Below are 17,661 nucleotides of genomic sequence, written 5' to 3' on the forward strand. Positions count from 1 at the left end.
TCAGTATGAAATATGAGTTTTGAGTATATATATATATATATATATATATATATATATATATATATATATATATATATATATATATATATATATATATACATACATCTTTACGTGTTGAATGAATGTCTACTATATGTGGATGGTGGTCTAACGAAAAAAATGCAGAAAATATTAAAGTGTAAATAATAAAAACAACAGTGTGAGGGATCTTCTCTCCAAAAGTTTTCTTTATCATCTGCTGTCGTCAGCAGTTTTTTTCTCTGAAGAGTTGAGAATTGATTCAGTGCTTTAAATAGTTAATTACTCTCGCCGCGTCTCTGGGTGTCTGAGTGGAGACTGGGGGGGTTGGGGGGGGGGGGGGGCATGGCGACGCTCGCGTCTGTCTTTTTCCGGCCTCGCCAGCTATATATTTTGCAGCTCATGTCTGCAAGAGTGGCTCCAAGCGCCCGGGGTGGGCTCCAGCCTTCTGATGGTTTTCCAGTGAGTATTTGTCAGGTCAGACTGTGCACCGCCCGCCGGTCTCCGCCGGTCTCCTCTCCTCTCCCCGGGTTATTTATTACCTCTCTCCCCCCGCCGGCAGCGTTGCGGCTCCGCGCCGCTGCCAGTAACGGCGCAGAGGCGGGGGCCGTGGCAGGGGGGTGGCCGACGGACGAACAGGAAACGCAATCGACTTGTAAACAAGACACTTCAGACTTTCTTTTACTTGCGGACTTTCGCCCGACGAAATCATTTTGGGCTTCCGAAGTCATTGTTTCGAGACTCGCCGAGGCTTGCCATCTTTTTAATCCGATTCTTCTGCCGCTGATAACTGACCATCATAGAGCCAACATAGAGCAACCGAATTGCTCGGATTTTCCAGTTTATGTCCAACAACTTTTATTTTACCCATGTGCAGTATTTGGACGGTTTTTGGTCATTTTCTGCCACATTTTTGCTGTATTGTAGCTAAGGGATTACACACTCCTGGTGTCGTGATGACCAAATGGTCGTGCCATGTTGAAATTTGATATGTTGTCACCATCTAGGTGAAATTTCAGCTCCCTGGTGTCTTTTTTAAAATGTTTCCCTTTGATCTGCAATGCCTTTGATTTGACGCTCAAAGGATTGGACATTAAATTCAATTTTGCATTACATTTTATACGATTATATTACATTGACGATCGATCCCTTGGAACAGAACTTCCCGGTACCCAAAACAGGACACTTTATGTTTCATATTTTCTGTGGGCAAATATGTTTTTTGGGGGGGTGGAAAAATATTAATAATTAAGTTCATCCTTTTTGATGACAGATTTCCTCTATGATACAAAAAGGACATTTTAGGATAATTGTTTTTTCTGGACTAATACGTTTAATAAATCAGACACTGATGGCAAGTTTTACTTTTTTTTTTTGTTTTGTTTTGTTTTGAACCCAGAAATGCTTTGCACTGGTTAAGGGGTACTTGAAAACATATTTCATAGGGGGTACATTATGGGACAAAAAGCTTGCGAATCACCGATTTATTCTTGGATATAGGAAAGATTGGGAGATATTTGAGACATGAATGCCATTTGGACTAAAATTGAGGATTTTTTTTCAGTTTGTTGTTGCGCCCCATTTACGTTTGGACCCACCGCAAACCGCTTTGCTTCTTACGGCGATTATGGTGGTAGTGCGCATTCCTACTCGCTAAAGGAGTGTAGAATACTTGGCCTTGGCAGAAAACTGCCCGCTGCAGAACATAAAACGTATCGTGTATTCTTTCGAAAAAGCCGAGCTTTTCCTTTTTCTTTCTTCTCGCCGCCGTGAAGGTTAAGCAAAGTTTTCCCGTCGTGTCAAAGAGCAGAAAGAGCGATGGAAAATCCTGCGACGCGTCGAAACGACGGCCAAGTTTCGGGGGAACCCCCCCCCCCCCCCCGCCCCCGCCCCCCGGGATGAGTCACGACTCGCGAGCGGGCACGGGGGCTCCCTTTTCCTGCCGGGGGCCCCCGCCCAAGTTTCCGTGAAGACGCTTTGACATTTGGGTAAAGGTTGGTTTGATAACAGGAGAACCTCAAAGCTTCTCATCTGTAAGTCTTCCTCGAATAGACGGCTTGAAAACGCGCGCGCCATAAATGTCAGCGGCTGACGATTTATGTCGGCGCTACTGTTGGGCGCGCTCATAAACGCGGGAAGTGACATTATTGTTTATTTCCAAATATATCGGCTTTCGTTCTGGGAGCCGCGCGCCCTCTGATTTGTGTACCTTTCGGATCGCTCCCCACCTTTGGCCCGCGAGGTCCAAAAGGAGACTCGTCCGTCTCGGTCTCGGCTGCGGTGGCGGGCGTGTGTTTTTGTTCATGTCTGCGGCGGTTTTGCCAGCCCGGTTCCGGCTACGGGCCTTCTACCAGACCCGCGGTCTCCGGCCCTCCCGAGCAAGCCGTCCGCGGCGTACCTCCTTCCTGTGTGTGCGTCAGAGGCCGCCCGGTCTGATTTATGGGCCCCGGACACACGGCGCTTTGGAAGCCACCTCCGCCGCTCCTATGGCTATTCCATGTGTCGGAGGGGAATCCACCTGGGTGGTTCTCCGTTGATGGGGGTCAGATGTGGACTTGCTTACGAGCTCCAGGAGCTCAGGGCGACGTGCCTGCAAAAAGTGCGGTGAGAAGCCGCTTTGAGCAAATGTGCTTCCCAGGTTGAGGCAACGCGCTTCCAGCAGCGCCAGTACACATCTGAGCATCCGTTCCTTCTGAACTGTTCTCCAGTTCCACCTGCTTTCGACCGCTGGCTGGGGAACACAGATGATGCGGAATGTTTTTGGGACTCTGCGTTTTGGCCTGATTGAATTGAGTTGGTGATTCAAAAGGCATGAAGTCCTCTGGCGTCCGATTTCAATAAAACCATTGCACTTATCACAATGGCCGCTATCTAAGCTTGAAATATACAGCAATTCCCTGGATATAAGACGCACCTGTGTATAAGACGCACCCTTAATTTGGGGGTAAAATTCGGGTATTTTCTATGTTACTGTGTATAAGATGCAGAGACAGAGTAACAACAATGTAAAAACTATAGCAAAACACAATAAATCTCATCTTTTCTAAACTTGTCAGATTTTCTTGGGTTCTGATCCATGAGTTACATTTTTGTTGCGTGTTTCAGATTTGCCACATTGTGAGGTCAGTGAATGCCCCGCCAGTGAAATGTTGAATGCGCTCAAAGCCGTTATTTTCCTGTTCTTCGCGACACGGTTCCAGTTCATTTTACCATCAATACCAACGTTAGAGCAGCATCCGTGTTTCAATAAGTTCACGGTTGTGTGTATATGTCAAAAGACCGCAGTTAAAAAACGAGTCAAATTGGACATTTTGGAGCCACTTTTCAGGGAAGAAAATGTTCAGCTCAGGCTCGGTTGTTGTCATGAGTTATGATTACGCTTGTTTAATGTATCGATGGCCTTTCGGAGATTAAGACTGCATTTGAATGCACCACGTGTCTCACTGTTAGGTTGCGGGCGGCATGGCTCAGTGGTAGAATGGTTACATTAAAAAGTCTTCTCTAACCGGTGCATTCTTAATTGAATTAACCGCATAACTTGCTTCAAGTCATGGCACATCTTGGAGCCACTTTTCAGGGAAGAAAATGTTCAGCTCAGGCTCGGTTGTTGTCATGAGTGATGATTACGCTTGTTTAATGTATCGATGGCCTTTCGGAGATTAAGACTGCATTGAATGCACCGTGTGTCTCACCGTTAGGTTGTGGGCAGCATGGCTCAGTGGTAGAATGGATACATTAAAAAGAAAAGCACTATATAAGTGAAAGTCTATTTACCATACTATGACCGCATGACTGCCAAGTTTTAGGCTTACGTAAATAAGATTTCTTTTGAGTTATTGAGCAAAATATCCCTTTGTGACAGAGATGCCCACAATTTGTACGCAAACTAGGAATTTAAAGTGGCAATATTCAAATTGCTGTAACTTTTGTCGAATTATGAGCTAACTTTACATCAATTTAAAAGGAATTAAGTGTGAAATTAGAAAATATCACGCAAATGTTCATTTCTGGAAATGAAAGAATGATTTTTGTCTTTTTTCACGCATGTATGATTCAGTCGCGCTCACTTATTCTCGTTGTAAAAATGCACTCGAAACAAAGCAAACGACACAAAAATCTTTCACTGTGCGGGAGAAAAACTGCCGTGAGCAGTTTCCAAATTTGAGCAGGCATCGCAACTCAATTCAACTTGTCCTACACTCACTACTAAAAGTCAGTCCTTCATTTGATTCCGCCCGGCGTCGTACGTCGCGGTTCCCCCTCGGCAGCTGGCTGCCGCCGAGCTTCCGCGGTTTAAATGGGCCAAGTTGAGACGCGGCGGCGAGTGCAAATCTTGTTTGGTCTGCGTCTGTGAACTTCAGCCCGACTCCACTCAATCGCGCACACACGCCGGCGTAAAAAAAAAAAAACAAACCCTCTAAACTCTACGGTTAGAAAATGCACAGGGAGCGTGGGTTTAATGTACACATAGGCGTTAGTAGTGTGTAGAACCGAAACTCGAGTGACACCGCAGAAATAATTTCCAGTCCAAGCCGAGGCAATAAATCATTTAAAGGAAAAAAAAAAAGAGAGAGAGAGAGAGAGGAGGGGGGGGGGGGGGGGCAGGGCTTGGAGGTGCGCGCGTTAATGATCCCCGTATGCAGCATCATGTCCGCGCCCGGCGCGCGCAGCGTGTCAGGTATTAGCCAGAGAGCGCGCGTGGGTGCAGGCGGGAGGTAGGACGCTGTAGCGAGCTGCGGGGCCGGCGGGGGAGAGCGCTGCCGCCACTGCGAGCGTCACACCGCTGAATGGGAATCCGAGCGGCCAGTCCAGCAGCCCGCCGTCTCCTCCGCGCGCCCCGCGTAAAAGCGAGCGGCGCGTCCCGGACCCGCCGCCTCGGATCGGACGCCGCGCGCTTCCTCTAAACGCGACAGCGGCATGCCCGCCATCAAGAAGGAGCGCCTGGACGGCGACGAAATGGCCCTGGCCGCCTTCAACCAGTCCGAGTATCTGGCCCCTTTAAACGCCGCCGCCATCCCGGTGGTGACCCCGCACCCGCCGCCTTACGAGCACATTTTGGCCCAGCACCGCGCGTACTTGGGGCTCCACGACTCCACGCTGCACCACCAGCACCTCCAGCACGCCACGGACGACCTGATGCTGGAGCGCTTCTCCTCCATCCCGGACTTCCAGCCCTTCTTCGACAACGGCGAGCCGTGCATCGAGGTGGAGTGCGGGGAGAACAAGGCTTTGCTTTACATCAACAAACTCTGTCAGGGCAGCAAAGGACCCTCCATCAAATACAGGGGCGAGTGGCTTACTCCCAACGAGTTCCAGTTTGTCAGCGGCCGGGAGACGGCCAAAGACTGGAAACGGAGTATTCGGCACAAAGGTAAGCCGCGGGCCGGGATTCCCGATCGCTTTTTTTTTTTCTTTTGTTGCTTTGTTTAGTTTTCTTTCTTTTTTTTCTGAGGACGTGCGGGCAAAACTTCCTCCACTTTACGGGAGGGCGAGCGCTCCTCATCCGGGCTCAAGTGCAACTCAATGACCGAGCGCATGACTTTTATTCCTTTTGGCTTGCGTCCTAACCCGCGCTGGAAAGAGTTTGCTAGCGGAGCAGTTTGCTTCTTCTCCGCTTTCTGTTGCTATACGTTCGATCTGGAGCCGCTTCGGGCAGGGATTCTCAAACTGTGGCGCGCTCGCCACAATAATCGCATTTATCGGTTGCCGGTGCTCCTCCGCATCATGTTTGCATAATTCCACATGAAAGTGTGATGATTTGGATTTTGAAGTTTGAAAATGCCATTTCTAAAGTGCACGTTAGCTATCCGCAAATCTGCGCTGGTGATGTTTACTTTCATCTCAGAATGAAATTTTGCTGGAATTGTGTATGAAACAAATTTGACGGCGGTGGCTGCAATGTTTAAAAGTTTGATGAAAGAGAAAAGAGAAAACATTTTGCACTCAAACACACTCGCCGCGGTGACAGTAAATAATAACATTATCTATTAAAATTGTATCTGCATATCCGAAATTATAGCCTTTTAAATAATAACAATAGCAAAATAAATCAGCTTTCGACAAATAACAACTTTTTGAAAGGGGTTTATACAGGTTATAGGTTAGACTCAAACTGAAAAAAATAACAAAGTGCATCAAATAAAAAAACGTTAATCTCATTTAAACTAGAAAAAATCGTTGACCAAGTGAACTGTTTGATGCTGAAAAAACATTAAATAAAAAAATACATTTAAATGAATGGAACTGTAACACAGAAGTGATAATATCTTCAGCATTTTAACCTGAAGAAAAAGGTAGAAAACATTGTGCTGCAGATTTTGTGGAGAGCGAAATCTGTGTAATTAAGTTGAATTCTGATGTACAGTAGCACAAAAATCACAAGTGCTTCATGAAGCTTCGTTTTCCTATTGCTACCTGTAGGGGTGCTAGTCTTATATTACTTATATATTTTTTCAAAAACGTCAAAAAGCGTTGCGGGTGTGTCAAACTCCTCCTAATTTCATACTTTACATGAAATCATAAATCGTCCCGCGGGCCGGATTTAACCTGTTCGCGGGCCCGCGTGCCGTATGTTTGACACCGCTGGTGTAAGAGCTTTATGGGTGATTTTTTTTTTTTTTAAACTGAAGTAGTACTCAACTTTGCTAGGATTTTGAAGCGGCTCAAAAAGTTTTAGCTAGACTGGTTTAAGAAAATCCAAAGTATGTGGATCCCAGATTAGGGAGCGTGCTCATGCCCTTTCCAACGCACTCATTGGTTTGTGTTGCAGGGAAAAGTCTCAAGACGCTCATGTCGAAAGGAATCTTACAGGTGCATCCTCCAATCTGCGATTGTCCAGGTTGCCGAATCTCCTCTCCCGTGGTAAGCATATTTCATCCATTGCCCATATTTTTGTTTGTTTTGCGCTGACGTGGACGAGCTACAGTGATGGTTGGCTTGAGCTTGTTTGCACTCAAAATGGAGGTCTTTTGTTGAGGTTCATTCGTATCGTGCAAATGCAACTTGTTCAGCTTTTATTCGTTTTACGGGGCTGATTACTCATCATAAACACCGTCAAAATGTTATTTTCCTCCCTTGAACCGTCTCGGAGGATTCTTGCTCATTGCCGAGCCCCACCCGATTTGAGAAAACACCGGCTCCCCACTTGATGACATCACTAACCGAGGAACGCTCTTGTATGGGCCCATGCAGAGTAAACGTACGCACAAACTCGCATAGGAGTCTACGGTGAATTGGGATGACTTCATGTATGGCGAGGGGCGGGCTTTAATGCAAAGAACCCTTTTACTTCCTGGTTAGCAATATAGCCGCCAAAAATAATTGCTTACACATTGCACTCTTGATTGTATCACCTGGAGAACTTTTACGTGATCCTCTCTATTTTATTATCATTCCTGTGTGTGGACAAGGATGGGCTCGGACGGTGGTTCTGTTTGCTCGCTTCTTTTATTGGATATAATGCCGAGGCGCTGCAACAGGAACTCGCTATTCTGAACATCACGGTCAAGAAGAAAGACTTTTTGAAATCACCAAAGTTAGGAGCTCGATGGAGATCCTTTAAAAGTCAGTCGAGTTACTCAAGTTTTTTGTTGTTTTTGTCTCGGATGTTTTGGTCCTTGACAGTCACGTTTGTCCGAAACCGGACCCCGATTAAGTTAAGTTCTTCGGTCTAGTTAGTGTGAGAAAGCAGCAACAAAAACACATTTTTGAACACCCTTCTCATTTCATTTCTTAAAGTAACGATGGCCACTGTTTTTTCTTTAGTTAGCTGATTGGTTCTCGCCATAGTATAAAATTGAACAGTTCTCCATAACTTAGATTTCAAGCGTTGTCCAATAGGGCGTTGGGCTGCGCGTGGTTCCACAAGATTACCTTTTGAAGCTCATGAGTTTGCGAAGGAGTCGTAGGAGCAAAGGGGTGTGGCTAGTTTCAAGAATCGAAAACATATTTCCAGTTACACTTTTTTTTTTTTGGTGAAGCACGTGTGTTCATTCATAGTTTTGATCCCTTCGATGAAAATCTACAATGTGAAATGAAGAAAACACGCGGAATATCTCGAGACTTTTCCTCTGTGTGCCGTATACAGAAAAAAAAAAAAATGTACTTTTACTTACTACTGTAAAAAAATGAAACACTCGAGCAAGCACTTACAAAATGGCTATTTAATTTTTAGGGAAGCGCGACGTCAAAGCTTTATTTTAAAGGTGGTGACGCAAATGAGGATTTTCTTCACACTATGACTGTTTACCAAAGATTTTCATTACTTTTTAAAAGTTGGCGCCGCGGGCGATCTCAATATGTAACGAGGCTACAAAGCGTTTTTTGTTAATCATCGACTTACTTTGAGGAGCCATTTTCGAATTTTGCGGAACATTTTTAGCAGGTTAACCCCAGAGAACTGGCGCAACGTTTTCTATTAATGATTATTATTACGGTTATGAATGTTTAATGCCTTTACTCGGCATGGTTTCAAAATGTCCGGCTGCATTTGATTTTCACCGTACGTCCCGTCGAGCAACGGGAGAGTTGTAAGCGGATTGAAACATCGTCCACGTGCAAAATTTACACCATTGAAGTTATATTATGTCGTCCGAGGGCCAGAATGACCGTGAAATCAAATCAACTTTGGGTGTGTTTGTCACACGCTTACCTAACTTTGAAATCATAGGCCGGTAAAAACGGTTCAAGAGAAAGATCGGGAACAAAAATGGCCGTTTCTCCCCCCAAAAAAATATGTAAAAATTGAAGACAACTTGCAAGTTGGGTGTTTTTGCCAGAAATTTGAAGTCAAATCAGTATTTCGCGGGCCACATAAAAGGATTTGTCGGGCCGCAAATGGCCCCCGGGCCGTAGTTTGGATAGCACTGGTGTACATTTTTTGGATTGTACCGAATTTCATGGGCATGTTTATGTTGTGGGGCTGTTGCATGATGGGTAAGCGTGTTTGGGGAGCGCCGCCTTTGTTTATAACCTTTCCGCCGAGGACCCTACAGGCACACGGTGACAGATTTGACAGTAATTTTCTCTCAGCGTGAATACCAAATGCACTCGCAGCCTTTCAAAGACGCCGCGCATCAAACGACCATTTATCCAGAGACGACGAGCCGTCTGGCTTTTTTTTTTTTTTGGCGTTTACCGTCGGCCGACGTTCGCTCAGCTTCCTCACCTGGCCGACGGGCTCGGCGCGCCCCGTCCCGAAGGCCCCGCAGATGTGTCGCGATTACGGCATCGTGTGTCAGCTTTGCGTGAGATGGCGCGCGCGCGGCAGATCCCTTCACACAGGTGCGGCGAGTCGCGGGCGCGCGTGTTTTCGTCAGCGCGCATCTGTTGTCGCTCCCGAGTCCTAATCTTGAGGGAAGGGTGTAAGAGGCTTAGCGAGCGACTGAGTGTGGCTACCGCTGATTATTGTGCGTGAGACGCGCGTGAGATAAGACGGAGGTGTTTTTTGTGATACAGGTAAACCGTCCACCTTTTCACAAGCGCTCCCGCCAAAAACGCCGGCTCGCCCCCGAGCCAATTACTTCAGGGACGGGAAAACAGATGTCTTTTCTTTTTTTTTTTTCCGCCATCACCTCAACGCGTTTGCACGCGTTTACGCTCAAGCGGCGGGGTTATCGTCGATTGACTTTTTTGGGCTTGTCTCGGCACGTATTCTTCAACCTCAATTTGCAGACGCGATGGGGTGAAACGTCGCTATTGACGTAAGCGCGGCTACGGGGGCCCGGAGCTTGTTGTTGTTATGCTCCCAGTTTCCTCGTCTGGCGGCGAGGCCTGAAGTTTAACCCGGCGAGCGAATACCGCCATGACGCCTTAGGACACCCACGTGCGCAGCGTGCACGCACGCACGCACGCACAATCGCACGCACACGCAGGCTAAGAATGTCAGCAGTTTCACGCGAGGGCGGCGAGGGTGAGACGGCGGAGGGAAGGCAGCGGGGCTTGTATGGCCTCTGTGGCGTCGCTCCCCCCTCCCCTCTGACTCCCCTCGGGGCATGGCAGCCAGCGCTCCCCCAATCCCCCCCCCCCGCCGCCATCCCTTCATCCCTTTCCCCCTCCCTCTCGCACTATCCGCCTGCCTACTGACACAAATTACCTCATGCACACATTTATTTTGAAAGTTTGACAGCTGAACTTTAAGTGATCTCGCTTGGCTATAGGCATGAGGCGAGCGTTGGTTAAAAAAAAAAAACCAACAACAACAGAAAAAAAGGTGCAGCTGGTGGGAAGACGTTCCACCTGCCCGCTCAGGCCTCGTGTAAGATAATTGCAGCGTCAGCGCCAACTGGAGCTCTTTGTCATGTTGGCACACAAACGCTTGGCAGTTAGTGATTAAATTATATGCGTAACGTCACACGCTCACACCTGAGTGATTGATAGGCTGTCGATCGTCAAGCGTTTTCTCCTCTTTAGCCTCATTTGCCATCGTCGGGCGCCGGTGTTGTTTAATGGACGCATTTTTTGTACACAGTACGGGATCGAGTTTTGGACAAAACCTCTCACTCGATTTCTGATCATTGATGGCCGTGTGTTCTTCTTTAGTTAGTTATCCCATTAATAAAGCAAATTCCACTCATTAAAATACCAAAGACGGAGTCTAGACATTCTATCCCAAGTACTTATTTTATTTTTCCTACCTACTTTTTTTGGCTAAACGTGGGTACAAAATGTTTAATTCTAAATGAATTCAATTTTAAGATCATCAATTACTTAGGTAATTATGTACTAATGGGTGAAAAGTTGGGTCAAAAATTGCCCAATTACGGGCTAAAAAAGGGCAAACTGAATATTTGGGTCAATGTGACCCAACTTTCGGGGTTGTTTTGTGCAAATGAACCCATTTTTTGAGGTTGTCTGGTAAAAATGGACTCATATTTTGTGCAAAACGATCTAGAAAGGTGGGTCAATATTAGGCCAAATATTAGGCTTTTTTTTTTTCACCCATAATTGGTTTATTTTTAGAGTGTAAATAACTAAAGTAATTGATTATTTCAGTATTATTTGTTTTTGTAGTTGTAGGCCAAATTTTACTTCTACTTTCTGTCAGAGGGCCGTTATGACTGTGAAGTCAAATACATTTTAAATATGATTGTCACGCTTTTACGTTTTGAGATCAGAGGCTAGTAAAAACTGCAGAAGAGGGATTGGTAACAAAAAATGCTTGTTGTTTCCCTCAAAACGTTTTTTAAGGTTGAAAACAACTCACAAATTTGATTTTAGTCTCAACCTTGAAGTCATAATTAACATTTCGCGGCCAAATAAAATGACGTGGAGGGCCGGATTTGCCCCCCCGGGCCTTGAGTTTGACACCTGTGATTTAGACCAGTCAAACGCTTGAAAAAACAAAAAATATAAATGAACTATAAATAAGGACCTGAGATAGAATGAATGAGATTGAGTGAGTTAAGGCACACGTGTGAAGATAAATGCTGTGACTGTGCGGAAACTAGAATACTTTCATATTTTCATTTTTTTCTCCATACACAAAACACCACATGCTTTCATTCATAGTTTTGATGCCTCGGGTGAAAATCTACAACGTAAATAGCCCCGAATATAAAGAAAAGCCACCGAATGAGAAGGTGTGTCCAAACTCATGGCCTGTGCTGTAACCGGGTCCATAAAAAACAAAAAGTTCCCCGCGGAAGTTGAATCCCACGTGCATTTGTGTAAAGGTGGTGTTTGTTCACTTTTATGTGCGCACGTCTGCGTGTGCGCGAGCGAGCCCGGGGTGGCCGGCTGATTAGCAAGCTGTGTGTGCATGCGTGTGTTTGCGTCTCCTCCCGGGAGAGCCGGGCTTCCTCTACTCTGTTATTTCAGCGGAACTGGCGGAGGACGGGAGGAAATTACAGTCGCCTCCTCTGGCTCATAAAGCCCCCCCCCCCCCCCCCCCCCCCCCCCCCCAATCACGGCCCCTCCCGCTCCCGCCGTTGCAAAACAGAATTAAACCCGCACGTTCACAAACATCTGCGGTCATATTCACAAAAAGCGTCGTTTCAAAATAAAAGCTCATTGGCGAGGCGGAGTCTCCATCGGGGCTGGTGTTTGCGTGCTTGTTGCTGAAGCTATGTTGCTATGGTAACGCCGGAACAGGCCGTTGGCTGAGAAGAGTGGAGGATTGTGTTTGTGCGCTTTCAGACCGATTGAGACTCCAAGGATGTGCTCCTTTAAGCACGCTAATGGAGATCGATAGTAAGTGCGACATGTGTCGGACATGTTGCAAACACTTGCGTGTTGTTGTTTTTCCTCTCAACTTGAATTGGAGTAAGCCCGCCTTTAATTGGTGTTCAATTTTACAAACACGAGGCGCGGACTGAAAGCCAAGTCCATGTTTGTGTTTACTCGCATGCGTGAAGCAACCGTGAGAACTTTCCATTGTATTGCTCCTACGGCTGAGTTAAGTTGAAGCTGCTTTATTAGAATGACACTTTTTTTTTTTTTTTTCCGCAATAAAGCCCAGGAATGATTGCTATGGAAACTCTGATTCTCAACATTTGTGGGCGCATGATGTTTCAACAGGTGATTGTCACATTGGGTCCTGGCTTGCGCTCCTATAGAATCATCAACCATATGTTACAATGCTCTATATGCATATATATTTGTGCAGAGTAGTTTAGTGCATCATCGACTTAATCAGCAGATGAATCCCAGGACCCGACTCTACGTTTTTTCAAATGAAAAATAATAATGACATTAAAAATAATGATCGTAATTCCCCCCCAAATAGGACACTTTGTTCCCCCCCAAAATTAAGGCCAAAAAAGTATGGGTGCGTCCTATAAAAGATAACTTCAAAATTAACATTTTTATTCAACTCCATCCCGAGCCACAAAAGCAGAGTTTCGACGCACAGATGTGCGTTTTTATATCATCTGAATTCTTACTTACAATAATTAGCGTAACGGGAAGAGCGAGTAGGCGGATGTCAGTTCGCTGTTAGTAGCAAGTACCTGCATTATTTCCAATAAAAGAAGCGAGCAAACAGAACCACCGTTCGAGCCCATCCTTGTTCACACGCAGGAATGTTAATAAAACAGAGAGGATCACATAAAAGTTATATTGTCTCCAGCTTATACAATCAAGAGAGGCAAGGTAAGCGGGCGATTGCTCCGGTTTGAGAACGCGGAAAGCTATTCCATTTGACTAGTTTGTTCATTGCGGCCTTTTGACATATGTACACAATCATAAACTCGGTGGAACACAGATGCGGCACAACTTTGGGTATTTATGATAAAATGAACTTGAGCTGCGCCGCGAGAAGGATGAACAACCACTTTGGGCGCACTCGCCATTAAACTGGTGCTGCGTTCACCGTGCGCTCACAACGTGGGAAATCTGACACACACTTGACTTTCACTGCAACTAATATATAACTTACAGATGTGAACATAAGGGGGAACTACGGTATTATTACGGTGTTACTGTTATTAATGTTGACTGCATCGTTTTTACAGTCCGAGTTTGAAATATCCGACTGCATTCGAACGAACAAGCGGCAATGCCAAACGGCTTATTTTGAGCCTCGCGCTAGCAGCGAGCGCCAAGAAAGCTTGAAGGCCGACAAGGAGCGAGCAAAGTAATAGAAATGGCCCGCCATCACGATAATGCCTCAAACGGTGTATTGTACCAACAACTTTTTGATTATTATTGACGATAAAAGATGACGGAAAGTCAGATAAAGTGTGGCGGAATTAAATTGCCGGAAGATAAATGAGGGCGGCCCGAGTTTATCTTGGCTCCCTTTTGCACGACGTAACTGATGATTCCAAATGATTGCATTCCATCGAGGTGGCGAGAGCGTGTGCGTGACTAAACCTCATCAAAAAGCTCGATAAGACCTGGAGGTGTCGTTTTAGCGGCGTTTTTAATTAATTGCGCCGCCGCCGCCGCACGTCTCCAAACTCGGCTTAGGTGTGTTTGTGATCCAAGCTTGTCTTCGCCTCTACTTCCGCCGTCAGTAAAATCCAGTAGCAACCTGTCTGGAAAGCTCCCCCGCGGTGGTCTCGGCGGTCCAATCCAAACACGCAGGCGGCGGGAGAATGAGGGAGGGGGTGGGGGGGTGGGGGGACCGAGGGCGGGGGCGTGGGGGGTTGAGACAAGAGGGACAGGGGAGCGTGAGAGGCGCGTTGGCACGCTTGACTGCACCACCGCTGACCTCCCAGCGCCGCTCTGGCACTAGCCCCCCCCTCTCCTTCCCTCCGCCTCGCCGCCCTCTCGCCCTCTGTGCACCGCCGCCCCCTCCCGTCACCGCCAACCCCCCTGCAGCTAACCCCCCCCCCCGCCCCCTCCTCCCCGCCCTGTGCCGCTCCATTGGGCTGAAACTGCCGCTCGGCTCAGCGCGTGGGGGCCAAGGGTGCAGTTGTGTGTGTGCGTGCGTGTGTGTTTGTCTTTGTTTTGTGTGTGCGTGTGGGAAGGTGGGGGACTCGGTCGCATGCCTGCCAACCTCGTGGTGCTTTCTCACTTTTCTCCCTTTCTCGAAAAGGCTCCAAACCAGAGCAAAGTTTTGCCATTTAAAGTACAGAATCACGCCTTTTCATTGATGACGGAAGGGTTCCTAATATTTTGCCATACGCTTCGACTCCCGCGCTCGACTCCGTGACGAACGTCGTTTAAATCTATTGAAATGAGCCGAAATGCCGCCAATCTGTTTTCGACCCTCGCCTCGCATTTATTAACTCATTCAATCTCAAATACATGTTTTTAAGAGTCCAGACACACAATATCGGGTCAATGGATATATTTAAGAAAGAAAACGCCTCACAATGGTCAAAAAATGGCTGGTGAAATAAGAAGAATTAAGTCATGAATGAATTAGGTACTAAAGTAAACCATTTTTTAGGGACTTATGTCCAAAAAGTACTAAAAACATTGATTATTACAAAATTAAATACAGACTTCAGTACTCAAGTAATCAATTACTTCAGGTAATGAGTACTAAAGTAATTGATTACTTTGGTATTGGAGTAGTAAAGTATATTAAAATACTAAAGTATGTTAAAGTAATCAATATCCGTTAATATGGTACTTCATTACTAAATAAATCAATATTGATTACTTTAATGTATAAAGTTATTAATTCGTTTAGTGCTTAATGACCCAAAGTAATTGATTGCCTCAGAATTTTATTGATTTGGCATTTTCAATTGATTAGCCAAACACTTGAAAGAAAACATGAAAAAGACAGAAATAAGTACCTGGGATTGAATATATGGACTCTTAAAAAATGTAAAAAGAAGTCTTTGGTTTTGAATGAGTTCAAAGAGAAAAACAGCACCCTGTTGTATAAAACCAAAACAAAACGTAATAGAAGTGAAAATTGAGAAAGAAACTGGTTTCATAGGGTTAATTTATGTTGGATGTGGCGGGTCTGTGTTCCTTTAAGGGGTGTGGCCTTGTGAATGGGTTGAATTCAACGGGAGTCCTTGTAAAGTCTTCTCATTTTGTTTGTGTCTTTTACTGTCTGTCCCAATCAATAAATAGCTGAAAGTGCTTCGCTGACTGTCTGTCCTTGCCTACATGTGAGGACATTTCAGTACCTTAATTTTTTCATGACTTCATTTCACTCCGTGAACCTTGAATTTTGACTTGCGCTACAAAGCAAAGAATCAACCGAGCGATGGTTTGTCACTGGAAACTCGCGTGAATTGTGGCGCTCGAAAGTCAAGACGTTTGGGAAAAAAAAAGACTTTCTGAACACAATCATTTCCATCTAAATGCTTCGGAAAACTGCCCGTCTTTCGGATGAAAACCCGAGTTTGGTACCAGAAGCGAACAGGGAAACCGAAGTGGGGAAAAGTAGAAAGTCTTTACCCGTAAAAACGCAACGTAAACAGAGGGAGCATCGGAAACGAGACCCGGGGAACTAGACTCGGAAACTAAACTCGGGAAGAAACGAGGAAGACTGCTTGACATGACAGCGTGTCACTGACACTAATCCTGTTTGAAAATCACGAAAAACCAAAGGACCGTAGCAACTGCAAGGCAAATGATAGGAACAGAGAACAGACTAGATGTTATCGGTAAATACAGGAATAACAAAAATAACAACCACATGATCAAACCAACTAATACAATTTCTACAGTATTTGTACTACATCCTTGACCAACGCCATCTTAACCAAAACGATTTTTAGGACACACCTATTGCGCTGCGTTCCGCCATCACTGTCTTGGCCGTGACGTGTTTGAGCATGCTCGGACCGAACACTAGCAAGCGTGCGCGTTTTAAAACCAGCTAGTCTAGTTTGTCTCGCTAACTGACTGAAAGAGGAGAAGAAATTCAGTTAGTTGCGACGGTGGTTTCATCCAGTTGAAATCATCTGCAATCTCCGGGGCCATTTTTCCATCATGCACTTGCGCAAAGTGGCTGAACAGCTGGCTGAACACATGTTACGAAGGCGCTCGTGTGTTTCCGCCGTATGTTTTTTTTTTTTTTTTTTTTTAAGTTTTGGACATAGAAGACACACGTCAGTGAAGCAAATAGCATTGCTGTAAGCGTTGTTTTTAGCGTTAGCATTTATAAGATCGCGGATGGTGAAAAAGTCTACTCGAATAGTTTTGACAATAAACAGTTTGAAAGTGAGTTACTGACACCTAAAGGACGAAAGTGGAACTGCAAATATTGCTGTTCAAATACGCTCGAAATATTTTTTTATTTTTTTTGACGGAGTTTTGACGCACACGTGTGCTTTTTTAGCTCGGCCGTATTCTTACTTACAATAATTACCGAAATGCAGAGGTGTCAAACTGATTTTTATCATGGGCCACATTGTAGTTATAGTTTCTGTCAGAGGGACGGTATGACTGTTGAAGTCAAATACATTTTAAAGGTCTCTGGAACACACTAACTTCGTTTTGAAACGAGACGATGAAAAAAATGTTTAAAAGAAGGATTGGAAATGTTAAAAAAATTATGTTTTTCCGCCCAAAATTTTAAAAGTTGAATACCACTTGCAAGTTTTGTATTTGGAGCAAGAAACCTAAAGTCAAATTAGCATTTCGCGGGCCACAAAAAACGATGTGGCGGTCAGCAACTGGCCCCCGGGCCTTGAGTTTGACACCTGTTATGTAATGGGATGAGTTAGAAGATTAGATTAAGTCAGTTGGCTGTTAGCAGCTGTTGCCTGTTGCTAGTAACAGCAGCTTGTGTTAGCCGAGGTTGTTACGACATTATTTTTAATAAAAGAAGCGAGCAGACTGAACCAACGTCCGAGTCCGTCCTTGTTCACACGCAGGAATACAACAGAGAGGATCAAGTAAAGATTATGATTAAATTAAGAAGGCGCCATTTACAGAACACAGAAAGAATTTGGCTCGTTTATCAATTGCGGTCTTTGGCCATCTACACACAATCAGGAATTTGGTGGAACAAGGATGGTGCGCAACTTCAGATATTTATGGCAAAATGAACTTGAGCTGCGTCACGGGAAAAGAAAAAAACAACCGCTTCAAGCGCATTCAACGTTACACTGGTGCAGCATTCACTGACCGCTCACAATGTGGGAAATCTGAAACACGCTTACCTTAACCCGCAAAAAATGTATAATTTCCGGATATGAACGCACGAAAATATGAAGAACTTGCAAAGATGAGCTTTTTGAAAGATTTTTTCACATTGTCACCAAACTGTTAGCGTGTCTTGTACAC

General features: G+C 45.3%; 1 protein-coding gene and 1 long non-coding RNA gene across 3 annotated transcripts in view; one reads left to right on the forward strand and one right to left on the reverse strand.

The window, feature by feature from the left end:
* Positions 1-373: 373 nt before the first annotated feature.
* LOC148428300 (uncharacterized) overlaps positions 374-17,661 on the reverse strand; it is a 64,120-nt gene continuing 46,832 nt past the window's right edge. The window contains exon 6 of the long non-coding RNA XR_015863988.1: positions 374-2,608. This is a non-coding gene — a long non-coding RNA (uncharacterized LOC148428300). The remainder of the gene's footprint in view (positions 2,609-17,661) is intronic.
* The window catches only part of samd11 (sterile alpha motif domain containing 11), a 67,378-nt gene continuing 54,431 nt past the window's right edge, over positions 4,715-17,661 (forward strand). For both annotated transcript variants that reach the window (XM_088404855.1, XM_088404863.1), the window contains exons 1-2: positions 4,715-5,389; positions 6,788-6,879. In XM_088404855.1, coding sequence (XP_088260981.1) covers positions 4,936-5,389; positions 6,788-6,879 — 546 coding nt within the window. In that variant the 5' untranslated portion in view covers positions 4,715-4,935. The remainder of the gene's footprint in view (positions 5,390-6,787; positions 6,880-17,661) is intronic.

This window comes from Hippichthys cyanospilos, chromosome 2 (assembly GCF_059441005.1).
Source record: "Hippichthys cyanospilos isolate Australia breed blue-spotted pipefish chromosome 2, RoL_Hcya_1.0, whole genome shotgun sequence".
Lineage (NCBI taxonomy): Eukaryota > Metazoa > Chordata > Actinopteri > Syngnathiformes > Syngnathidae > Hippichthys > Hippichthys cyanospilos.